General features: G+C 39.3%; 4 protein-coding genes across 11 annotated transcripts; 3 read left to right on the forward strand and 1 right to left on the reverse strand.

Moving 5' to 3' along the window:
* Positions 1 to 1347: 1347 nt before the first annotated feature.
* On the forward strand, positions 1348 to 1734 carry LOC123037157 (zinc finger CCHC domain-containing protein 7-like). The gene is made up of 2 exons (XM_044456755.1): positions 1348 to 1571; positions 1627 to 1734. The coding sequence occupies exons 1-2, from the start codon at positions 1395 to 1397 to the stop codon at positions 1636 to 1638; spliced, it is 189 nt and encodes a 62-aa protein (XP_044312690.1). The 5' UTR covers positions 1348 to 1394; the 3' UTR covers positions 1639 to 1734.
* Positions 1735 to 5665: 3931 nt separating this feature from the next.
* LOC108042294 lies at positions 5666 to 6311 on the reverse strand. Its single transcript, XM_017120504.2, has one exon. It carries the CDS (start codon positions 6263 to 6265, stop codon positions 5822 to 5824), a length of 444 nt encoding a protein of 147 aa, XP_016975993.2. The 5' UTR covers positions 6266 to 6311; the 3' UTR covers positions 5666 to 5821.
* Positions 6312 to 7508: 1197 nt separating this feature from the next.
* Positions 7509 to 9482, forward strand: LOC108052402 (zinc carboxypeptidase). The gene is made up of 5 exons (XM_017134793.2): positions 7509 to 7673; positions 7733 to 8248; positions 8448 to 8541; positions 8867 to 9163; positions 9217 to 9482. The coding sequence occupies exons 1-5, from the start codon at positions 7524 to 7526 to the stop codon at positions 9408 to 9410; spliced, it is 1251 nt and encodes a 416-aa protein (XP_016990282.1). The 5' UTR covers positions 7509 to 7523; the 3' UTR covers positions 9411 to 9482.
* A 9294-nt stretch (positions 9483 to 18776) lies between these two features.
* LOC108052405 (putative uncharacterized protein DDB_G0271606) lies at positions 18777 to 26278 on the forward strand. 8 transcript variants are annotated; one of them, XM_017134802.2, is made up of 6 exons: positions 18777 to 18949; positions 20334 to 20701; positions 22495 to 22678; positions 22746 to 22788; positions 23765 to 24650; positions 25226 to 26278. In XM_017134802.2, the coding sequence occupies exons 2-6, from the start codon at positions 20623 to 20625 to the stop codon at positions 25405 to 25407; spliced, it is 1374 nt and encodes a 457-aa protein (XP_016990291.2). In that variant the 5' UTR covers positions 18777 to 18949; positions 20334 to 20622; the 3' UTR covers positions 25408 to 26278. The 8 variants fall into 8 exon arrangements, with proteins under 8 accessions (XP_016990291.2, XP_016990284.2, XP_016990289.2 ...); XM_017134795.2 differs by having other exon boundaries at positions 20397 to 20701; positions 22731 to 22788; XM_017134800.2 differs by having other exon boundaries at positions 18816 to 18859; positions 20397 to 20701; positions 22731 to 22788.
* Positions 26279 to 26291: the final 13 nt, after the last annotated feature.

Genomic DNA, 26291 nt, shown 5'->3' on the forward strand with positions numbered 1-26291 from the left:
ATTGTTAATGTTAAGCTAACATTAAGTATAACATAATCTTTAAGGAAGCCCAATGTTAATCATTCTTGGCAGATGCATTGAATAAAGCGGACGTGTTATAATAAAAAGTGCCTAAAGTATTAAATATACCGGTCGTCTCACAAATTCAGAAGTGGGATAAATCTACGCAATGGACGATATAAACTTCAACAATTTCTCGGTTGTTCAACTAAAAAGATGGCTTTCCGCGTTGGGAATGCCAACTCAAGGTCTTAAGGCCGAATTGATGGCTCGTCTTGGGCGTGTTCCTCCCGAGGAGCGCGGCCAGGCACCACGCGAAGACGCCAACCCAAATTCTGGAGAAGATCGACCCGTTAACGAGGATTCCGAAGAAGATCAACCCGCTAACGAAGATTCCGAAGAAGTTCAAGGCAACGCCTCCGCCCATCAACTTCAGGGCGCCGAGGGCAACGTGAACATCGCACCAGCGGCTTCTCAGAGGGTGTTCTCCCTGAGATGCCCTTGAGCAACATGAACTTCTTGCCATCATAAGGCAGCTGCAGGCAGAAGTAAGTGCGCATCGCAATTTGTTGCAACAAGCGCAGACACGTGGCGCCGCACAACAACAAGCAGCTGACAATAGTGGCAACCTCGGAGACTCGAACATTCTACCGCGGTCGCAAATGCATGCATCGTCTGGCAACCCTACCAGTCTGATCGTGCTACCGACCTCAGACGACAATGCATCTGGTGGCGGCATTACAAGCTCAAACGTTTTGCCAGCCCTGCAAGGCATTGCATCGAGTGGCAACAGCAGTGGTTTGGCAGTATTCGGCTCAACGAACAACAACACCGCCGTTTTCAACGCCGACGGAGCTGCCAGCCGAGCTGCATCAGCAACATCGTTATCTTTCGCCAAAGAAGCAGCCATAGACTTTGACGAAAACATGTGTGCTCGCACCTGGGTGGAGCACCTTAAGAACATTGGTCAGGTATATGTTTTGGCCGACGACTGTCTAAGGATGCTGTTCATCACCAAGCTGAAGGGAAAGGCACAGCGTTGGTTACATGCCAACCCCACTAGAATGCTGGAACCTTTCGAGAGGCTATGCGAGCAGCTGATTATGGCCTTCGGGCAATGTCTTCAAAATCCGAGCAGCGTCGCAAGTTCGAGCAACGGAAATGGCAACAAACCGAGCGTTTTGCCATGTACTTCGAAGACAAGATGATGTTGGCTCAACCCATCAACCTGGAGACAGATGAGCTTTTGAACAAATCATCGAAGGAGTGCCATCAGCCAATTTAAGGGATCAAGCACGCATTCAACGATTCGCCAACCCGGAGCAGATGCAGCAAGCCTTCCAAATATCTGCCTCCCGCAGATAATCGAGACCAACGCAGCGAAGAAGACATCTATGGAGGCCTCTGGAAACAACGAATTGCGCTGCAGAAACTGTAACTCCAAGGGCCATTTCGCAAAGGATTGCCGCAAGCCAAAAAGGGCTCCCGGATCTTGTTTCGCATGTGGAGAAATGGGGCACTTCGTAGGGCAATGCCCTAAGAGGAAGAGCGCCAGCGACAACAACAATTATGTAAGATCTATGCAAATTTATTTCGTTTCGTTTTCTAATGTACCAATTATTGCAGAATGTCTCATAGACTCAGGCAGCGCGATTTCATTTATAAAACTTTCCAAAGTCCCATATGGAATACACATTACTAAAGTTAAGACTTCATATTTTGGTATAAATAAGAGCCAACTTAATGTAAAAAGGAAAAACTTTGTGTTTTATCATGAAGAAAGGAATAAAAATTTGTTTTGATTTAATAATTGTCGCTGATGAGTCCATGAGCCATGATGCAATTCTGGGAAGGGATTTCATGGATATCTTTGGTTTAAGCATTAATCTAGACACCCTTGACACTATTAAGGATAGTAGTTGTAATATTAACAAAAATAACTCACTGTCTCACACTTGCAACTTGAACCTTTATTGTGGAACGAAGGATCAACGACATAGTATGGCTGATTTATCTGAAGATGTTTGTACGGATTGTCTAGGACATTTAACTGGAAATGAAACTTTTAAGAAGCAACTCGTAGGAGAAGAGACTGTTAAGAACGAACTATTAGAAAATAAAACTGTTAAGGAGCAACTGTTAGGAAATGAAACTTTTAAGGAGCAACTGTTAGGAAATGAAGCTGTTAAGGAGCAACTGTTAGGAAATGAAACTGTTAAAGAGCAACTGTTAGGAAATAAGACTGTTAGGGAACAATTAATGGAAGGAGATACTGTTGAGAAGCAACTCGTAGGAGAAGAGACTGTTAAGAACGAACTATTAGAAAATAAAACTTTTAAGGAGGAACTGTTAGGAATACAAACTGAAAAACTGACAAAGAGCATTTTAGCAGAAACGTTTGATGAGGATATGTTAGGCATCAACATAGTTGATGATCATTTCCCGGATTATAGCATTGGTAATGAAATCGACTACGAAACCAAGTGCAGGTTTGTCAAAATGTTTAAAACGTTATACGGTACTGCAAAAAGACCAGAAATACCTTTTATCAGATGTGAAATGAAAATTAACATAGAAAAATCGAAGCCGTTTAGTTGTTCACCTAGGAGGCTATCATATAGTGAAAAGGATCAGCTTCAGAAAATGTTAGACGAATACCTAGATAAAGGCATTATAAGAAATAGCGACTCGGAATATGCTTCCCCAATCGTGTTGGTAAAGAAGAAAACTGGTGATCTTAGATTGTGCATAGACTATCGCAAGCTTAATAAAGTTCTAATAAAAGACAACTATCCTCTGCCTTTAATAGATGACCTCTTGGATAAGCTAGTCAATAAAAGTGTATTTTCAAAGCTCGATCTGAAAATGGATATTTCCACGTATTCGTGAGCAATGATTCGATAAAGTATACGTCTTTGTGACTCCTTTAGGACAGTTTGAATTTTTGAGGATGCCCATGGGAATAAAAAATGCTTCAGCCGTTTTTCAACGCTTCGTAAACAAGATTTTTTCCGATTTGATCAGAGAAAATAAAGTTATTGTATATATGGATGACATAATGGTAGCCAGCACAGATATAGAGGAACATTTAAGTACATTAAAGGAAGTATTTATACGTTTAGTTAATAATAGGTTAGAGCTGCGGCTGGATAAGTGTGAGTTTATGCAGTCAAGCATAAAATATTTAGGATTCTTCATAACTAAAGAAGGAATTAGAGCAGATGATAGAGGTCTTGACGCTATTGAAAACTTTCCGATCCCAGAAAAATTACACAACATTCAAAGCTTTTTGGGTTTATGCTCATATTTCAGACGCTTTATAAAAGATTTTTCTATTTTAGCCAAGCCACTTTACGATATGTTAAGAAAAGATAAGGACTTTACGTTTACAGAGAAAGAGTTTAATTGTTTTTTAAATCTTAAGAAAAAACTAATCGAGTCCCCTGTCTTGGCTATTTATGATCACAAAGACGATGTCGAGTTACATTGCGATGCAAGCTCTTTAGGATTCGGTGCAGTTTTAATGCAAAAGAAAGGGGATGGAAAATTTCATCCCGTATTCTATTTCTCAAAGCGAACAACAGAAACAGAGTCCAAGTACCACAGCTTTGAGCTAGAAACATTGGCTATCATATACGCCCTTCGCAGATTTCGAATTTACCTTCACGGAAGGCATTTTAAGATAATAACCGATTGTAATTCTTTAACCCTTACTTTAAATAGGGTCGACCTAAACCCTAGAATTGCCCGGTGGGCACTCGAACTTCAAAATTTTGATTACGAAGTAGTTCATCGATCGGGAAATAAAATGCAGCACGTAGATGCTCTAAGTAGGTGTCATATATTGACGATTGAGGCCAATAGTTTTGAAGATAATCTGTTAATCTGTCAATCAAAAGATTCAAAAATTTTACAAGTTCGAGACCAGCTAGAGAAAAATCAACTTAAAATGTTTGAAATGAGAAACGGGGTCGTGTACAGAAAATGGAACGACGACAGATTGTTATTTTATGTCCCTGAAGAAATGGAGAGTCATATTTTACATAAATATCACAATGAACTTGGACACATTGGTAGAGATAAAATGTTAGACGCTATTTTAAAAACATATTGGTTTGATAAAATGAAAGAGAAGTGCAGTAGTCACATTGAAAATTGCCTAAAATGTGTTGCATTTGCACCAAAAACGGGGAAATCAGAAGGTTTTCTGCATAGTATTCCGAAAGGGGATAAGCCATTCGAGTTGCTGCATATCGATCACTACGGACCAGTGGATAAAGGAAGAGCAAATAAACACATATTTCTGATTGTAGACGGGTTTACTAAGTTCGTAAGACTGTACACAACTAAGACAACAAATACAAAAGAAGTTTTAAAAGCATTAAGCGACTACTTCAGGGCTTATAGCACACCAAAGTCGATTGTATCAGACAGAGGTAGTTGTTTTACCTCTAATGATTTCGAACAATTCTTGTCTCAGAGGAACGTAAAGCACTTGAAAATTGCAACAGGGTCTCCACAAGCCAACGGACAGGTGGAGCGTATAAACAGGAGCATTGGCCCTATGATTGCAAAACTTACAGAACCAGAAAACGGTGCACATTGGGACACAGTAATTGAGCAAGTAGAATATACCCTTAATAACACTATACATAGAAGCATTAAACAGGTCCCGAGCAAGATGCTTTTGGTGTTCAACAGAAAGGAGAGATCGTAGATGAGCTTAGAGAAAAATTAGAAGAAATAAAAGATACGATTGTTACTGAAAGTTTAGAGGAAATTCGACTAAAAGCAATAGATAATCAAAATCAAGCACAGGCATACAATAAAACTTATTTTGACAAGAAAAAGAAAAAGGCCAAGGACTACGGAAAGGGGGATTACGTCATGGTAAAAAAACTTTGATAGCACAGCAGGAGTTGCGAGGAAGTTGATCCCCAAGAATAAAGGACCATATGTTATAGCCAAAGTGCTTCGGAACGACAGGTTCTTGTTGCAAGACGTTGAAGGCTTTCAAGTATCGCGAAATCCGTACAAGGGTGTCTGGAGTGCTCAAAATATAAGACCATGGATAGGAAAAAGGAAAACATTGTAAAACATAAGATTACATAACTTTGTATTAGATAAGAGTATTGAAATTAAGTTTAATCTTTAGTTTTAAGAATCTCATTGGATCAGGGGATCAAGCTTAATATAGCGACGTCGGATTTCACATTTTTATTATAACACGTCCGCTTTATTCAATGCATCTGCCAAGAAAGATTAACATTGGGCTTCCTTAAAGATTATGTTATACTTAATGTTAGCTTAACATTAACAATCGATAGTTTATCGGGCGTAAGGTTGCCTACTACAAGTACTGCAGGAAATGTAAACGCCGAGATATTTATGACACTTTAAAGGCTGCTTTAAGCGAGTCCTTTGAGCCGCTTCAACTCCCAAGGACTTTGGCAATTAAAAATGCGGCGCGGGCTTATCGCACGCGCCACGACAAGTGTTGTGTTCGCCGTTGGTTAAAAAGTTTTCCGCAATTTCCACGCCCCGAGTCGCCAGCAAAAAGGTGTCGAAAGTTTAGGAGCAAGTTTTCGCCGCAGGACTTGTTATCCTGCGCCAGCGAGCTGGCTTTAATCCCGCTTGGCTCGCCATTATTGCCGCTGATAAGAAATAAGTGTTCACAAAATTTATTTGGTGCGGTGCTAAGAACAAGGCAATTAGCAAGCTAATCAAATAATCCGCTGCTAATTGTTGAAAGGAGTTGGCGCAAGGGTATGAGCTTTAATTTAATCTTACAGCTCCTGCTTTTGTCTTCTCCACCTCCAGATCATTTATATTTAGCCACCTCCTTCTTCAGGATGTAAAACAGAACGAAAGCCATTTCTATCATTGCGAGCAGCTGCAGACCAAGGATCAGAATCATTTTTAGGTGCACTGTGACGTAATCCTCCACCGCCAGCATCGCAGGTGACGTCAGAAGCTCCTTTATATTTTGGGTAGTGCTCCAGAAACAGCTGATATACTGCAGCAAATAGGGCATCACAAAGATGAACTTGAAGTTACGTTGCTGCCGGGTTGTAAACATTTTGAAGGGCAGCAGTAGAATCATCATCGTAATTAGAGTATATAGATTGGCCTCAATAAAGGCCCGAGTTAAGCTGGAGATCTGCAGTCTTAACACCGATTGACTCGAACCAAGATAGAGTCGAGGGCAAAGCTGCATTCCCCAAGCGGCGGTCATCAACGCAAGATAAGTGCCGAAGGGTCCCATTATTCTTAAATAAATACAAATATAAGTTTTATTCTAGATATCCCGATTTGGGGTTGTCTAATGTGACATAAAACACGTGACAAGTCTGATTGTTTTAAATATTACTTTACTTATGTTATACACGCGTAAGTCTTAGATTTCATGTGATAACCTTAATTGACTGTCTGATATCATAAATACATTTTGCCAGAAATACTTGCACTTGAGTAATGTTCACACAGTAAATTCTCTATAAAATTCGTATTGCTTAGATAAGAATTTTACTCATGTGCTTAGATACCTAATAACCATTTAGTAAATTTCATTGAACATATAAAACTTACAAAACTTCAAGAGAACATCTTGGAGGAGGCATACAGAACTTTTTTATACTTTATGGCTGACTTTAGAAGCTTGTAAATTGCAGTTAAATCCCTGATTTAATGCTAAGGCAGTAAATTCTTCACCCTTCTCAGTTGGGCAGTCAAAAGTTAACCAGATTGAATGCCACTAAAAGTTTAGCATTTTCCACCGATATTTCACACAGCCATTAACATTTTTGCGAAATATTTTGCTGCCACCCCTGTAGTTCCTCGTTCCCCGTTTCCCCGGTTGGAAATCCACTTTGATGCGCCTTTCATGTCCAGGCCACTTAAGAAAACCTCATACCTTTTTCGGTAGAACAGGACACACGTTGACGCACCTCATGCGGTGACAACGACCAACTCGTGTTCCTCTAATACCCGCGCAAAATATGACCAAAGCCCAGGGCGAAGTCCTTTAAGCACTCGCCACAGGACATAAAAAAGGAACTGAAACTGAAACAGAAACTCCAACTCGAACCGTAGCTGAAACAGGCCTAAACAAAATGTTCGCACTAAGCGCCGCAAGTCAAACAGAAGACAGCGAACAGAAAGCGGGCTGAAATCTCCTCGAGCTCGAGGGAAATTTATGTGCCTCGGGGCGGTAACTTCATTATGCAATGACCTACAATGAAATGGGCTGCCGTTGCACAAAATTTATGTGCAAAGTTGAGAGACAGCCTAAGTACCAAGTGCTCGCCTGCCCAGACAACTCGAACTGCTTGAAGTCTTCGCCCTTTCTTGTTTTTTCGCCCAGCCCGAAATAGTTTGTTTTTTATAGCTGATAAAAAATGAAACAGTTCCCGAGTTGGCCTATTCAATGGGCTCAATGGGCAGTCGTCGCGATAAGTTTACTCTAATCAGGCTGCAATTCTTTGGGCTTCGACAGTTCACCGGTGGCTTTTCAATAGAGCGGTATGTCGGTTAAAATTCTCTTATTCGTGGGACTCATTGGTCTGGTTTTTGGCGTTGAACAAGTCCGATATGATAATTATAAAGTCTACAATGTGAGGATTGATGATCTGGAGCAGTACAAGCTGCTCAATGCTCAGGAAAAAGCCTTGAAGGTGGGTAAAACTTAATAATACCTATAATACCTTTATTTAAATACACTTTTTTTTCACAGCTCAGCAGTTGGCGTGAGGCTCGTCACCTGGGAGAATCCTCAGACATAATGCTGTCTCCTGAGTATCAGGAAACCTTCGAAAACCTCTTGAGCACCCACAATTTCACATATAAACTAAAGATCGAGAATGTGCAGACCCACATCGATGCCCAAAGACCCAAACAGCGTATCACTTCCATGGAGTGGACTCAGTTTCACACTCTTGAAGAAATCAACGCCTGGCTTGATGTGATCGAGGCTCGTTATCCGGATGTAGTAACACCTTTCACCATCGGAAACTCCTACGAGGGCAGGCCCATTAGGGGTGTTAAAATTTCATACAAAGACGGAAATCCAGCGGTTTTCATTGAGTCCAACATTCATGCCCGCGAATGGATTACCTCATCGACGATCACCTACTTTATCGATGAGTTGCTGGTGCCACGGAATCCTGCGGTCAGGGAAATAGCCCAGAATGTAGACTGGTACATCATTCCCGTCCTAAATGTGGATGGTTTTGCCTATTCACACGAATATGTAAGTCGTTTACTTAAGTATTTACGTAATAAAACTATGAATGGAATTGAAAGTGCCGACGACGCGTCGCGATTAGATTTGCGATCAGATCAAATACCTGCCGATATCATTAAAGCGCCGCCCATGTTATCACCTACTACTTTCTACTAATCATTTAACTTTATTAATGACCTATAATCTATATTACTATGACTGGAAGGAACGTCTTTGGCGAAAATCGCGTCTGCCCTCGGATCCCACGGGAAACTGCATCGGAACCGACCTTAATCGCAACTTCGACTTCCTGTGGATGTGTAAGTTAGCCAAAAAAATATTAAGACCCGGACAGAACAAGAGTTTTAGATTAATAGAGGTGATAGACTTATTTCTGGGAACTTTCGATTAACAAAAACAAAACACAATCTTCAGCTGACCATAAATTAATATAATGTTTTAACCAAAAACTTAAACAAATGATTGCATTTTCATAGGTAATTTTGCTTTAAGTGGTTAGTATAGAATTCCGATTTGATACCTACTTCAAAGTACAATTAAATTTACAATACAAAAATAGTTTTTACATATTTTAAAGAATGTATTTAAAGTCTTAAAATTCATTAATATGGATTTCATTATTAGTGGCTGGTGCCGAATCGGATCCTTGCTCAGAGATCTACGCAGGACCTTCAGCAGAATCTGATCCCGAAATCAGCCAACTAACTTCCTACATAAACAACTCCATACCTGATGGCAGCATTAAGATCTACATTTCGCTGCATTCCTATGGACAGTACGTGCTTTCGCCTTGGGGACATACCGCTGCTGAGTTCCCCGAACACTATCCCCAGATGATGCATGTGGCCAAGGGTTTCTCGGATGCTCTATACAGGAGATATGGCACCGTATTCACCTACGGATCCAGTGCCACAACATTATGTAGGTTGTCTCGCATTGTAGATTACCGTATATTAATGTATCAAATTTTCCAGATGAAGTCTCTGGTTCGGGCAAGGAATGGGCCTATGCGGTGAAGAACATCAAAATACCCTATACAATTGAGCTGCGCGATAAGGGTCTTCTTGGCTTTTTACTTCCACCAGAGGATATTTTACCAGTGGCCCGCGAGGTGACTGAAGGATTTGTTGGCATGATAGCCGCTGCCCGAGAAATCGATATATTGTAATATATATATTGTATTTGTTGGGAATAAAATAAAGTATTACTCATTTGGACAGCCAGAAGTGCAATAACTCAATTTCCAAAGTTTAGTTTTTGACAATAGTAAGTTTCCAAAATAAAATCGAGCAAAATCTTAAATCATAAAGCCAAAAAAAATTAAATTTGTTTTGAATATTTTATATCTTCAAATCAGTATAATCAGATTGAATTAAAAAGTAATTATTAATTTATTTAATTTTGCTTTTGCAGAATTTAGTTTTAAGTTATTAAATAAAAATCTGATTTCCAACGTATTAAATAATAGGACTTATTTTCAGACAAGTTCACGTACTTTTTATTTTTAGACAAAAATTAACCCCCCTTTGAATTGGAAGTCCTCCCCCTTTTGGTGGCGCCACTGCGTCCAGAGCTTTTGCTCCGCCCCAAAAACGAGTAGGTTGCCGAAGCTTCCAATCAGCGACGTCGCATCGTTTTTGGGGGAAAGCGGAAAAGTCGGGAAAGTGGGGAAAGCGAGTACTGCCGAACGGGAAACAGTCCGTTGAAAGGGAAGAGCCCCGGCTGCATTCAGTGCTTTCTTTGGCTTTTTTTCCGGGCTGTGTTTCCGTTGTGCTCCTCGCAGCGCCAAGTGTTGGTTTTGTTTATTCTTTTTTTTTTGCCAGTTGGGCAGAGAGTCTCCGCCTCTTTTCAACGCGCGCGCAGCATCCTGTTGGACAAGGACGAGGCTGCTCCACCGTTGGATGCCCATCCATATCTGTATATACACTCCATTCCGCTCCTACACGTATGTGCGCGGGAAAAACAATCGCAACGAATGGCAAACGACCAGCGAAAATCTTCAGATTGTCCGCAATATGGCGTCAGTCTTCTTGATACATAGGGTACATATACAGTACATAAGATATATATAGGATATATGGGAACCTCTCACATAGTCCTTTTACTCTTGTTGTTGTGTACGCTTGCACTTATTTTTTTCAATTTGTCTAATGAAATTGCGTTTTCCACTTGCGTCGCTGGCGTCCAAAAATAAAATGAAAATGACAGCAAGAAAGGGAAATAAAATGGCACGAAAAATCTTGGAAAATTCGAGAAAATATAACGTTGACACTTTTTGCGATGGCTCCTTGACTGTGCGTCCTGTGTGTGCCTGTCCTCATCCTCTTGTGTCCCATGTCCTGTGTCCTGTGTCTGCCTTTTCACTCACTGTTCCCTCTGCATATAAATTGAAATTTACTAACCTCACTGTCTCCTCTTCTGCTGTTGTCAGTTGCACCTTTATGACAATTTTCCTGCCACTGCCACAGCCACTTCTTTTTTCCAGAGTTTTCTTCATTTTTTTGTTAGTTGTGTGTTGCGCATATTGCGGTGATGAATTTTTCTCTTTGAGTTATATGGAAAGAATGCTACAGAGTTGAGGGAAATGGGGCCCTAACTGAAGCTAAACCGGTAGCAATAAAAACTTACTTAGCCAAATTGCAGAAAGCTCGAAGTTTGGGTCTTAAAGTGAAAACTTCTAATTTGTATAAGGAAGTTGTCCGAATAAGATTTACTGGCACTAAAAATTTATGAATTCATTTGTATAAACTTACATTGAAAATATACACAAATTTAGTACTTTATCTTCAAAAGCTTATATACAAATTAGATAATAAAATTGTAAGAAACGCCTGTAAGTTAACAACCTTTTTTAAATTTTCAACACTTATTAATAAATCATTAAAACCACTTATTCCATTCCGAATAAACTGATAAGCAATTAAAAGCTCCTAGAAACATTCAGACTTTTTTATTGAAGTCTAATTAGCCCAATTGCATTTTTAAACAATAAATCCAAGCCAGTACCTACCAGTGACTCATTCAGTTTGACCAGCAACTCCCCTCTGAATAACAATTATTTATCCAAACACCACCTCTAATTTGATAATTCAATTATGCATTTCAATTCCCCCGACAGCCAATCAAGAAATCAAATCAAAGTGGATTGATTTCGGTCACATGGAGCAGAACCCGAAAAAAATGGCTTTAATTGCTGCCAAGGCAATAAACTTCAACGGCAATTGACGCTTGACACTTTGAGCGCTTGAGAACGGCCAACCAGCTGCGGCATTGGAGCTCTCGGAAAAGAAAGGAAATATGGTCTGGACCATAGACTATGGGCTATGGGCTGTGGGTCTTTGGGCAGGGAAAGTATGACGACGGTTATACTTGGATATTCCCAACGCGCGTCATGAAGCTGCGGCGTCTGCGCCTTTTTTGGACGTTTGGCAATGCGATGGGATCGCATTGGAATCGAATGGGTCGAGATGATCGCATAGTGCTGCGATGGCGCTCGAATGGAGATCCCCTGTACGGTACGGTACGGTACGGTACGCCTACCACTACCAGGAGTTATGACAGTCCGCGGAGCTGCGATCCTTAAATGGCACAGCGAAGCCTCCGTTTATGGACCGACGACACAGAGACGACGACTAAGACGCTGGCGTGTTGACAATGATGTTGGATGATTGGTGTTTTGTGCCCGTTTCGCAGGAAAGCCAAGGGTTCCCGTTTTCCCGGGAATCAAACGGAGGAGACAAGAAGGCTCTCTGCATCGCATCGCATCGCATCGCATTGCGTCGAGTCGTCTTAAGTCTCCAGTCTTCTTCGAGTCGCCTTTGCTGCCTTATATGCAACGTCTAGACAGGCTGGAAAAAATCACAGCAAAATCGGAATCAGAATCATTCAGGCAATGCCAAGTTTGGCGCGGAGGCCTTCCTTCAATGATTGCCCCCATGAATGAATGAATCCGAGGGACTCCGCAGTCGCCGGGCCGAGCAATTAGTATGCGCAGATTGCGATCACTCGGAAGTAATGCTAATTTCTGTTGTCTACCCGGTTACCCAAATGGGTACAAGGGTACATCTCGGAGGAGTGGGGATGGCTGTCCCCAGTGGGGCATATGTGATCGCTTCCTACTCTTTCAAAAGTGGGACTATGTCGATTAATTGCCTAAGTCGATTCTCAAATATTTGATTTAAGACCCCTTTTCTAGTCAGTTCATGAAGTTTTGCTTGTGCTATAGACAAAGTTAAAATTAAAAGACAATATTAAATGGAGTGCTTAAAACCGCAACTATTCGTTTAGTAAAAATGTTTAATACTTATAGTGTTTAGTTTATTTTTTTCTGCACTATACATAATTATTTCGATTTTAAAGTTCATGAAGTGTATAAAGTATTTACAAAATTTGTTACTACTGCCAAGTTTACAGTATATAATCCATTGTATAAACCAATAAATAAAATTAATAAAAGAAACTTAAAACTAAAATATTAAAATAAATATGTTACTATGTTATTGTCTAAAAATTTTAGATTTTAATGTATATAACTTATTGTATATTATAATTTGAATATCATATAGTCAGGTATTTTAATAATTTCTTTTTTATTTATTTTTATTAGGTACTCGCAAGAAATACGATATTTTGTGAAGGACAGAGTATCATTGGTCGGTCTTCCCTGAACTTTTTTCCCGCCATAAGTTAAGCTTTCCCATTTCTAGTTTGGCTTCCTCCTCGAATCCTTTGTCTTCGCATAGTCGCTGAGCTAGTTTTTCTAAGGTCCAGATACCCACTCGAAAAGGCCTGATGCATTGGCCCAGGAGATGTCATTAACATTAGACGGAGCAGGTGAATGAATGCAGCTGACAGATGAAGACAGTTGTGGGATGGAAAAAACGGGAGGATCTGGATGGAGTTGCAGGACGGGGAGAACTCCATTATGCAGGCAGCTTGTCTGTGCCATTAAGAGCGTTAACAGGAGGACATTAGTATCCTGTAGGCAACACCTGACGCAGCGGCAACTTCAACAAGACGAGGTCAACTTCAGACAAAGACATGCAAATGCGATTTGGGCGGGGGAAATGGAGAGCAGGGGAAAAAAAAAACTGGAGCCACTTGGGTCGCCTTGGAAAATAAGAAAACAACTTTTTGCGCTAAGCAGATGAAGGACATTTGCATATACGCCATGGATGGTACGGCAGACCTCACGCAGGCAGCGAAATCAAAAGCTTTTTAAAGGATATTCTCTATAATTTCACGCTTAAAAGGCGCAGTCCGAGTATCCTGCAAGCAGGATGTTTGCGTAGCGGCCCAGGGAAATGAAAAAAGTAGAAGGTACACCCCATTGCGAGAGCAGCCGTTGCTTTACCCACGTGCCAAGCGGCTTAACCGAGGAAGACGGGACTCGTCCTTCGTCCTGGGACATTTGCATGCGACTTTTAAATCAATTATTGTTAAATATTTATTTCTTGGCAGTCCATTTCGGCGGCAGGCGTGCTGGAGTTGTCTGTTGGTGGGCATATTATGCTAACATAAATTACATGATTGATTTCATTCGAAGGGCAACAATGGAACAGCTCACACACTTTTGGCCTGCCAAAACAATAGGGAAAAAAGTAAACAAAATGCAAATTCACTGGGGTTTTGGCTTGATTAAAAAGCTTAGAAATTAGCATATCATTTGTGCAGCTATTTGTTAGCGTTTATAAAAATATTGATTGGCTGCAAGGGGATGGTTTAAATGCTTTTTTTTGAGGCAATATATTTGGGTATTAAACGGAGAAGATGTTTTAACAGATAAAAGGAATTTTTAAAATACAAATAATATTCTGAATAAAATTTCAGCATTTTTATAAGTTTATAAATTTAATTTATATAATATTATAAAACTCCACCTTAAACCATTTATATTTATTAAGACTTTTACAAAACGTTTTATATTTTCAATTTATGTTATTTTCAGTTTTTTGCCAGACTTTAAATTTTAAGCTTAAATATTTACCATATTTATTTATTTATTCTTTTGAAATTATTGGTAAAATGTTATTGTTGTTATTAACATAAGGCAATGGCAACTTCTTGAACAAATTTATTTACTGTCTTATTTTTCTTTCTTCAATTTCCTAAGAAAATTACCTTTGTACCAAACTCATTTGGGACCAGGAACTTTCGCAAAGACTCCTGCCAACTTTTACCCAACTATATATTAAGCTACCTTGGCTCTTTATTTATTTTAATTTATTTCGTATTTTATTTTTTACGCTCCTTGGATGCGCTCCTCTGCGAAGCAGCACCGTGTGTTTTGCTCACTGGCGCGTTGACATCGCCATCAAAATGCTTTGACGTGGTTTTTGATTGACAGGAAACTCATAAATAATTCATGTCATTAAATCATGTTACATTTTTTCTTCTCTCTCGGACGAGCTCCTCTGCTTTCGGTCCTCTTATTCTGCAGCAGCAGCTCCAGCATCTTCAGGACCGGCCATTGAAACGAGTTTCTCCAAGTGAAGTGGTGGACATTTGGGCAGCTCTTCTCCGATTCTCCGTTTCTCCACCTCCATTCTCCGCACCCTTCTCCATGCAGTTCTCTAGCAATTAAATGTCAAAAACTGTTTCTCTTTTCGCCTTCTTCTCCCGTTGTAACTCAATTCAGCTCTTGGATTTCTTTTCGTCCGCGATTTTTCCTTTTTTTTTTAATATTTTCCTGCTGCGGAAAACTTGAAGAAAATAAGTTTTCAATGAATATAATTATGCAAAGCAGCCGGCAAGTCGCACTCCACTTGGCTGGACCTTAAGAGGCTCTGGAAAAAGGACATTAAAATTATATAAAAGCAGCTTGGCGAAATTTAAATATTACAGCGACTCCTCCCTAATTTCCACGCTGTCATAATATTTTATTATTGCTTGTTTTAATTCCTTGTTTCATCATTTCACAATTTCTGCTGTTTTATTTTCGTATCTTCTCTCATCTTTTTTCCGCCTTGTCAATTGTCCTTCAGTAAAAAGTTTTTAATTTTTATCAAAAGATTTCTTGCGCTGCTGCTGTTTTTAATGAAATTTTTTTGCTGTCCTGTAAAGGATTGGGCGCAACCGAAATTTGCATAATTTTTTGTCAGCCATTTTTAATTTGTGATTTGCCGCAGTCGAGTGAGTGTCCTAAAAACTTTTCTTGTGAACATTTTTTTCAGGGTCCCTTTTAATTAAAGACATTTAGGAGCTTCTGGGTCTTTAATTGATGACTTTTTCTAGGCCTTTAAGAAATGTCGTATAAATAATAAACTATATTATTTGATTTTAGTTATCTAGAGATTTTTATTAATATTTAAGCTTACTTTTATTAAAAGCACGTAACACCACTTTTTGTACATTGATTTATTTAAAAATTATGTATTCTTTATTATATTTATATTTACTGTAATATCTAAAATTATTACAAAAGATAAAACAAAGTATACTATACTATCATTTTCATTTTTATTTATTTAATTATATTGAAGGTCATTAGAACCATTATTTGGATAATGATTCTCATTTTAATTAAAGTGATTTATGACTACGGTACCCAAACATATTTTTCTCTAGTATCTTTTCCATGAATAGCCTTTAAGTTAAATGTTAGATATACGAATTCTTGATTAGTCATTCTCATTAATAGTGAGTGCTTCTCTAAAATATCATTAGATTTATCTAGAAATAGCTTCTTGTGTGAAGTACAAGTTCCCATCCCGTCCTCATTGATCCATTACCAGTTCGTAGGATCTTTTGGCTGGTTTGAATCTGGCAAATCATTTTAATTGCTTTGCCGCACTCGTTCATCCTCCCCAAGAGCTCCCGAAATCCCGGGGTTTAGCCTTTGTTGTTGGCGATTGTGTGCGGCGATAATAATTACACGTCACGCTGCCACGCAATCAAAACATTATTTGTGCAAAATCACGGAACTGAACTGAAGCGGAAGTGATGAAGGACTTATTGGCTGCACGCGTCCGTCGCCGTTGTCCTCCGCCAAGGCAAAAAGTTTAAAAAATTTTGGCTGGCCCGCACCGCACCGCACCAACTCCCGCACCCCATTTGCATTGCACCCAAGTCTCCGGATCGGAAGGACTCCGTCCCGTGTTAAATTCAACACAACGCGTGCGGTCACGTGGCTGGCGGATACGCCCACTTTCATGATAGTCACAATCGACAGCCGAGATTTAAACAAAACGCTGCCGCCACCGCATCAAACGTCATTCACTGCCGCCGGACTCCATTGCCCTCCATCGAAAATCATCAGCACCACCACCTCAAAAGGCAGGGGAATCAGGAAAGAGCTGCGGAAAATCGCTGAAAATTATGTAAATTGTTTTTTCTGGGGGCGCAGATCGAAAGGAGTGCGAAAATTTGCCTAAATGCTGGCAGGACTCCACAGCAGGTTCAAACTGTTGCAGACAGCGGGAAAAATGCCAAACAATGTGACAGAAACATATGTTGCCATTATCAGCAGTTAACCAAAGGACAATCCTTTCGCAGGATTCCCATAATTCGGGGAAGCTTTTGTGGGGTAGCAACATTTGGTTGGTGGGGGTCAGCTTGTGAGAGAAGAAGAAATCTACCAATGAAATCAGTCGATTTTGGTTATTCTTAAAACCTTTAAAGCACACCAATTCGTATCTTAACATAAAATAAAAATATCCCTTAATCAATAAAATACCAAAATACATATAATACAGGTTTATTTTTAAAAAATGGATGTTGACATAAATTAATTCACAAGATTCTGTCAAAACTACAATATTTTTAAAATATTGAATATGATTATTATATCAAAAATGTATTAATAAATAATAAAAACTAAACTAATATTTCAAATTACTGATTTTTACTATATTAGTTTTTTAACTCTCTGCATAACGCATAATTTTAAGGAAATTGGTTTATTTAACAGCAAATATAAATATATTAAACCAAACTGATTGGGACATATTATAAATGTTGCCTTTTGCATTTATTTGGCATCTTTAACAAAAGCGTTTCCTCTAATACCACCAAAACCATTAATAAAAAGACTGCAAATGCCACCCCGTTTTAGACCAATCCAAAAGATCAATGTGAAGATATCATTTGGCATTTGTTGTATATTACTTCCTGTCCACCATGGCCATATACATTTCATATTTTTCCCACCAGTCCTAGATGTCCACCCCTTGAGACCGATATAGTCGCAATTCCTGCCCCCTAACGACACACGTCCGAGGCAATAAAAGCGCAAACGTTTCAATTCCGTTGCGGCTGACAAATGCATGGAAAAAATGACAAAGTTTCTGCCCCAAAAATATATTATAATGATAAAAAAAAATCGAGTGAATGGAAGCGGACCCAAGTTTATCTCGATGCTGTCGAGTGTTTTGATTTGTAACGTTTCTCACTTCATTATTATGCAATAAATAATGCCATCTACATGTCCCGTCTAATGAAATGCAGAAAGGACGGTTCGCAGGGGGTTGTTGACTGGTCCTGGTTTTCTGGCCAGCGGAAGTGGAGCGGAGCGATGGTCAGGAATCACTGCTGTGGAAATTAATGAGGCCTAGCATGACAGGGCGCGAGTTTTTTGCGCGTCTCTTTTTAATAAATAGGGGCAAAGTGCTCTGAATTACACCAGAGTTTACTGAGAAGCGATTTATAGTTGCAAAAAAAAATCGTAATGAAGCTTATGTTGCAGTTATAAAGCCTTAACTCATTTATTTGCAAAGATTTAAATAATATAATATAATACCATAAATTCTAAATAATTATATAAGTTCAATAGCATTCTTGGAAAATAATTTTAATTTAATTTTTAAATTTAAATATTGTTCTTAAAATAAGTTTTAGTATTATTGAAAGAAGCAGGATTTTGGAATTTGTTTTTTCATAAATATAATTTTCTGAAAATTACAGGAAGAGAGGTCTCGAATTTATTCACATAATTTTTTGTTTTTTGCGCGGTAATTACATTTTTAAGACTAGAGTTTCAATCCAAGCCTTCTGCCTTTTACAGTAAATTTCGGCATTTTTCAAAATTAAATAAAAAAAATAAGTTACTTCCTTAAATTTGAGTATAAAGAAGTTAGAAATAATTGCTTAATAATAGTTAGTTAACATGGGATACAATATGAATTTTAAGATTATTAAATTAACTCCATTGTGTTTACAATAAGGATTATTGTATAACACTTTTTTAAAGTGTTAGAATAGGGGCTGACCTCTGGAGAAGCTTTGTGGAGGATTTTGACGCTTTCGCGTTGCCAACCTGAAAAGTTTAAAGCTTACTCCACTCAGAGGGGAGCTCGGCGGGCTTTTTATTCAATTTGCGACATGGCATTGAACCCCCAAAAGCTCGCCCTGAAAGCTTCAGCTCCGCGGTAGCATTGAACCCCAACCCCTGTGCGAAAGCTCCGCCGGAAAACCCACCCCCATTTCAGTGGGCACTCAGCTCGCCGCTGTGTGTGTGCTGGAATGGCGCTCTCTCGCGCGGAGAGAACTCTCCCGCGTACTCGCTCTTTTTGTGACACAAAGAGGAGTGTCAGGCAACATAAATTTCAGCATACAAAATTCCACACACTCGCAGCGCGTCGCAGATACTTTTCGGCAAAGTTTTCCGCAGGAAAAGCCAGTGTAAATAATTTGAAAAACCCCCGAAAAATGGCAAACAGTTCCTCTTAGTTTTTAGCGGATTGGTGTAAATAATTTGGTGTTCGTTTAGCGGTAAATGCTGCAATGGATAGTGTATTTGTGCCTGTGTTTTTAATCGGGCCAAATGTGCCCAAGTGGTCAGTGAGATAAATCAAACAAGTTTCCTTTGGGGCGAATTAAACAGCGGCAAACGAAAATCGGCACGGGAATGAAAATTTAATGAAAATCCGGCAATCATAAATAAAACATAAATTATGTTTCGCTGCCAGTTGGCGGCAACAAAAATAAAATGATCAAAAAAAAAAGCGATGCGAGCCAAGCGGATATATTTTGATTTTTTTTTATAAATAGAAAAATCAATTTCGCACGCGAAGAGCAGGCCGAAGCTCTCACCAACACACACACGCACGCGGACTCTCTCTCTTTTTGGTGCTCTCTCTCTTTTTTTTGCCCTCCCCCAAAAGTGGAGCTTGTGTGCGTGCTTGTGCCCGTGTCGGTGTCTATTATAATATCCCAGTGAGCGAAAGAGCGAGCGAGCGGGTGGCCGAATACTCTCACTCTTTCTGCGAATAATTGAATATAATTTAAGTGTTTTGGTTGCACTATTTGTTGTGCTTATTATTGTTATTATTTGTTTAAATTATAAATAACAACATAAGCAACAAACGCGCGGTTTTTGGCCACCTCGAAAAGTGCAAAAAGCGTCAACAACAACCACAGGTCCCTAAGCTCTCAAGGAGAGCGAGTTGCGTAGTGCTGCAGCCCTGGTCAAGAAAACCCTTTTATGGGTTTGTCCTGTTTACAAATTGACGCTGCAAATTGAATTTATAGCACGGCTAAAACAAGTGGTTGAGTGCCAGCCAAGGGACCCACTTAATTTCCGTTACATTCCCCAAAATATAGAAGACAAATAAATATGGGAAATGTTACTACAGTGAAGCACCCATAAGAAGAACTTCTTTAGTATCGTAATTTTCTGTGAACTTTAAGTAAATGGGGCTTAATGCTAAATCTCCAGAGTTCGAAATTCCAATTTCTCTTAGCTGAACTATAGTTTCAAAAACCTTTAAAACAAACAAAACATTTAAAAAATAGTAATTTATTTTTCATAAAACAAAATATTTATTTTCAAAAGTATTATAATAAAACATTTATAAAACGTAATTTTATTTAAAAACACATGAAACAACATTTTCTTTTCTATATCTTATAAAAATCAAGGTGTAATTTAAAAATCTGTTTTAAATACTCTTATAGAAGTCTTCAGTTTCTTTATTACCAAAATAATTTACTTGAGTTAGCCAAGTTGGCCTGTTTTTGGTTTAAACTGGAAATAGGTGGCTAGCAGAGTGGGTGGCTTGGGTGGTATTTTCCCTGTGAAAAACTCACGCACAAATGTATTTCCCCCCGAGGAGCATTTGTTGCTGCTGCCTGAATCTTTCGAAATTGACAACAGCAACAGACGCAGCAGCGGCAAAGCAACAACATCAAATCAAATAAATTAAATTTACACACATAGTTAAATTAGTGAAAATTGAATAAAACAGAAGGAAGAATAGACGACAAACGTAAATAAAAGACAGCCAGAACGAGAGGTGGAGAGTGACGAGCTGCAGACAGAGCGGGAGAGCAACGTGTCGAGCAACAAATTAATAATAAAAAAAAAGAAACACAAATTGAAAATAACAACAAAAGCCGAAGCAGCAGCGATTCTGGATTTTTAGAGGCAGCGGCACATTCAAAAGATGGGCTGTGGGCAGAGCAAGATACATTTGTATCCCAGGAAATCGAAGAGTAAAGCGAACGGCAAGAAAGGAGGACATGGTGAGTACACAAAAAGGAGTACATCCGATGGGGCCTGACATTATACGATCCATATATTGTGCACATAAAAAATGTTCCAATCATTTCTACAGAACGTGAATTTGACCTGTTCCAATAGTTAGCAACTATTAGCCAATATAAAAACTTTATTAACTAATCAAATATAATCCACGGAGGAAAAAAATGTTACACTTGGAAATTACTATTATTATTACAAATTACAAAAGTTTTAATTAAAAAGCATATTATTTCATATTAAAATTTGTATGTAATTATATTTCATATTTTGCAAAATTTTCAATCAATTTAAAATTAAAAATGTATATTTTCGAAAAAAATTCAAATTAATATTTTTCTTTGTATATCTATACATTCTTGTTGATCATTTAAATGGATATTATTTTGATACTTTTGATTATTTCGAAGTAAAATATATAAATAAGATCTATACAAATATCAACATTTTCTTCTGTGTAGGGGAGGGGAAATGGGGGAAATGATGGGGAAAAAGTATTGCCTCGCACAACAAAAGCTTACACGCATGACGACATCAATTTGCCTCCAGCTGTGTGCATATGTGTGTGTTCCTGGGTACACGTGTGTGTGAGCCACCTGTTTCCACACAATGAGGACACCATTGATTAATATGTCACCAGCAGGGAAAAGGGGAGAGGGGAGAAGGTAGAAGCCCAGTTTTAAGGCCATGCATTCAGTAATAATAAAAGCCTACATTTTAAAGCCCAGAGCATTGTCTCTATATAGTATATACCAAAAACACATATACTAACAGCCGTGTGTGTGTGTTTGCTCTTAAGTTTATAAAAATGTAAAAAAAAAACCTAGCCTACATGGCAAACTTTTGACTATGCCCAACCCCTCTCTTTTGTAAATGTGTGTGTGAGTGTTTCTTTTTTTCGTGTGTGTATAATTAACTGCTAAAAAGGCAACTTGTTGTTGCAGCGGGCGCCGCTTTAAGGGGTGTGGCCAGCCCCCTAGAGCCTCTGTAAGTGTGTCTGTGTGGAAAAGGGTTAAAGCTAAAAAAGTATAGCATACACAAAGGCGCCATTGTGCCATAAACGACCCAAATTTTTCGGAGGCGCCCAAGCTTTAGTCTCGGTCCTAGATTAATTATTCATAATACTCGGCTCTCTTTGAATTTGCATTAAAATGCATAACGGTTTTTAATTAAATTTATGGGTAGCAGGGCCACTTCAAAGAAAGGCCCAAGGAAATATTAAGTATACGCAGGTCAAGCCGAACGTTACGGAAGATGGATTAGCAAAAGGAGAACTGAGAAGTAAATTAGGGATTTCACAGTCTATGAAGTTAATAAGCTGTTTTTTTAGAAAGCTGACGACCTATTTTGTATTTTTTTTGTTGTTTGTTTAAGTAAAACGTTAAACATTAAAGTTTATGTTTATAAATTTCCTTATATGGTTTTTATGAATTTCACATTATTGCTTTTTGTTTCTGAATGTTAAATTAGTTCGTTCCAAAAATAACTTGTCTGCTATACATAAATCATAATTATTAATTATTATTTTATTTATTTTCTTTAAATATTCTGAAAAAGGGAATGTAGTTTTTCTAAGTGCCCAGATTTTACCCATTATTGTGCAGCATAATTTTGACAAGTGTTTTCTAAGCATTTTTACTTGACTGCACCCCTCGCAGAAGTTTCGCCCACTTGGTTTATTGAAAAACTTTTGCCACTCCGTGGCACTCGCGAAATTGCCCACTCATCTTGACTAATGCTCGAAACTCTTTCCTGGCATTATCCATTTGTTTGGCAGCTGACTCAGATGCCGAAACGGACGAGGACGAAGGCCACATCGAGGATGCAGAGAAGGCACAACAACGCGACCGCGAGAAGCACGACGAGAGCGAGGAGCTAAGCAATAAGGACATCCAGGACAGCGACGAGGACGTGGCCGTATCCCTGCTGCGTGCCAAGAACCTGTCGTTGCTCCAAAGCCAGTAAGACATCCCTCTGTCCGCCTAACCGAAAATAAACACCTCACTTTTCCAGGGAAATATCATCTAGCCAACAGAACTTTTTCCGCATGCTGGACAAGAAGATCGATGAGGTGAGAGACCACTTAAAAGTACAAACAGCTGAGGCTTTATGATCGAAACATCTAGGGTGTTAGTTTTAAGGCACTAAAGAAATATTTGTTTGTTTGAATTTTCTTAAACATACAATTTCTATAATAAGAAAATTCACAAATTTGAATTCAGTGACCCAAAATACGTATACTTAATATACAATTAAAATCTTAAAAAAGCGCGCGCTGCTATAAACTCGTAAATTATATAGATTTAAACATCAAAATTTATTTGTTGAGGTCATTAAATTGAATATAAAATTATTTTAATCTAATCTAAAGCCTTTGTTGACATTTCCTAGAGAAAATCATTCCGTGAAACATATCTTAAACTTCTAAAATGAACATCACTTTGGTTTTAATAGTCATAATGTTGATAATTGCCTGTTTCATGATAATAAACAAATGCCTCGCTGACCAACGATCAAAATATAAATATACTAAGTATTTGGTTGCGCCAAATCGAAACAGCAAAACAATTGGCTTTATGGCCTCTCATTTGTTTTTTTTCGAAAACATGTGGGAAACCATTAAAATTCGCGTGTTACCTGAAGATCAGACTTCAAAGAGAACTGAAAATGGTGCACAGAAAAAAATTATGTGATAGATCAGCAAATGATTATTAAAATTGTGATACGTATAAACGTATATATATAAATGACATATAATTTTTTCGACTTTTAAAATTGTATATTAAAGTAAGAATTTTAAGTTGAAAATTATTTAAAGTGCGATTTAAGCCCGCTTTGGTCTATCTTACATAAAAAAGAAAATTATAATACCCCCTGCAAGGGTATAAAAAGGTATCATTCAATTGGATTCATCGTTAGTAAAATATATTTTTATTGTAATTATGTTTTTCCTCTTTTTTTAAGTGTGATAGAAAGATGTTTTGATCATTAGACCTGCTTATTTTCTTGTGTGCTTTATGAATCTGGCTAAACTCATACTTTTCCAGGGTCCCGACTACGACTCGGCCAGCGAGACGGAGATCGCTTTGGAGGAGGCCCGACTGAACGCCCTGCGCCAGCACTGGGAGTCGGCCAGCATCACGGCCTCCATCTGCTCCTCGGCCAGCCGGTCGCTGCAGACGACGCCGATCCGCCAGGTGCAGGTGCCGCTGAAGCAGCCACCCCGTGGCGCCGGCCTGCTGCTCCAGCCTTCCAGTGCGGCGGCGGTCACCGCCTCCTCCTCCACGATAGTCACGCTGCCCACGACGGAGTATCTACCTCAGCATGTGATGGCGGGGCGGCAGCAGCAACAGGCGGCGGTGCTCTACCAGCAGCAGCAACAGCAACAACAACTAATCCTGCTGCCCCAGTTAGATCCAAATGTTGTCAACACGTCCACGGCGGCAGCAGCGGCCCAACTGGCGCAGTTGCAGCAGCAACACCAACAGCAACAACAACAACAACAGCAGCAGCAACAGCAACTCTACCAGCAACAACAGCAATATTTGCTGTCCCTTCCCGCCGGAACCAAGCCGCAGAGCGTGAGTCCAAAGCGACTGGTCTACGGCAGTACCGTCGCAGCTGGTCCGCCGGGCAGTACCGCCTGCCCACCCCCGGCACCGCCTCCTTCCGTTCAGTATATTACCGCCGGGTCGAGCGGCGGTTTCCTCAATGGCGCCGGCGCCATCTCCGGAATCGCAGCGGGACGAGGGCCCCTGCAGCTGGCCTACTACGGTGCCGCCCCCCGAGCACTGCCCCCCGACGGCGACGGCCGCCCCCAACGCCCCCGAAACGTACGAACCGCCAACCGCTCCACACAGCCAAAGTCAGCAGCAACAGCCGCCGCCGCCCCCGCCGGGCGCCTACTACGGCGAGATGATGCACGGCGTACAGGTGAGTCTTCCCTGATATTCCTTCCAAGCCCCCCAATGATCTTTTAAAAATATCTGTAACATCAATAATATTGAAAGGTCATAGAAAAATAATCCCGATAAAAGTGCCAACAGGGATTTTTTTAAATCATAAATTCTGGGTGAAAGCTCAATTTTTAATTAATCATTTTTATTAGCAAATTCAAACGAGTTAAACAAAAAGCTCTACATAGAAACTTGGAATTAGTAACATTTTTTTAAAGAGCACAAATTTGTGATTTTAAAAAATCCCTATTGGCACTTTAATTATTATTATTACAACAACATTCCATATTTGGCCATATTAAAAAAGGCCTTAAGTTCCAAATAACTGGAACAATGCGAACAAATGAAAAACTAGAAACAATTTTCCATCACACGTTAAAGGAATTTGTTCATTAATAAGAAGGATATTAAATAAGGTGTGAATTTTGAACATGATTCATATCATCTTTAGTTTTACGCCTTTTGAGTACTATTTTAGGTCCCTAATTATTTTAACTTAATTGAAAAACTTAATTTCTACGATATAGAAACTTATTTTTGTAATTTTTGCAGGCCGCTCCGGCGGCAGAATACAAGTTCCCGCCGGCCATCAGCGTGCAGCGATTGGCGCCGCAGGTGCAGCGGCAACTTCGCGAGACGCAGGAACTCATAAAAGACTCGTGCCCGCAGCTGTATGCGGCGGGCTATGGCAGCCCAGGACCACCGATACGCAATCCCAGCAGGAATCCCACTAGAACTAGACCCACCCTGGAGACGCAGTTCTCGCAGGAACTCTCGTGATATCTATATATGTAAACAGCCAGCAGACGGAGGATGCGCACCCACATTCAGACACACAGTTGCAAACAAACAACTGTCGCCAAAGATGAAAACTAAAATTAACCAAAATTATAAACGAACCCCATGACAAAAAACCAAGGAAAAGCCAAAAAAAAAATGAAGAAAATCGAAGAAAATCAATTAAGAAATTGTAAAACTGCACTCAATGTTTCAGACCCTTCAGAACCCCCGGTGGGCAGATCGAGCCCCCTATATGCGTACTACTTACAACAAACAAGATGAGCAACTACTAAACCTATGCGGAGCAACAAATAAAGCATTAAACTACAAAAATATTCAAGAGGCAGCCAAAGAGAGTACGAGTAGAATAGGGATATAGCGAGTTGGATCAGAAAGCGCAAGGTACATAGATTTAGGAATCGAGTATAACGTTATAAAGCGATATATATGCAAATGCCACAAAGAGGATGCGGAGGAGGAGGAGAGAGCCAGAACAAAGCAAACACAAATCATACAAAGTAAATAATATAAAGTGTAACAAACAAATGACTTCTACATTCTCACGCAATTTTGTTAGTCATAAATCTCATGGTGTAATTTTTTAACAAATATTTTCCGCCAAATTCTCGAAATGGTGTAACGTTGAAAATGAGGATGATAAAATGTTCGTTGGATATGCAATTAACGGATGAAGCTGTCTAGTAATATTTGTATAATTTAGTTCTATTTATTATTATGATAATTTTGGATGTATAATAGTTTTTCTTATATGGATATATATATATATTTAAAATGAAAAATAAAAGCAAATCAATTAAGTTTAAACACTTACCATCCT

The sequence above is a fragment of the Drosophila rhopaloa genome, unplaced genomic scaffold (assembly GCF_018152115.1).
Source record: "Drosophila rhopaloa isolate 14029-0021.01 unplaced genomic scaffold, ASM1815211v1 contig_150, whole genome shotgun sequence".
NCBI lineage: Eukaryota > Metazoa > Arthropoda > Insecta > Diptera > Drosophilidae > Drosophila > Drosophila rhopaloa.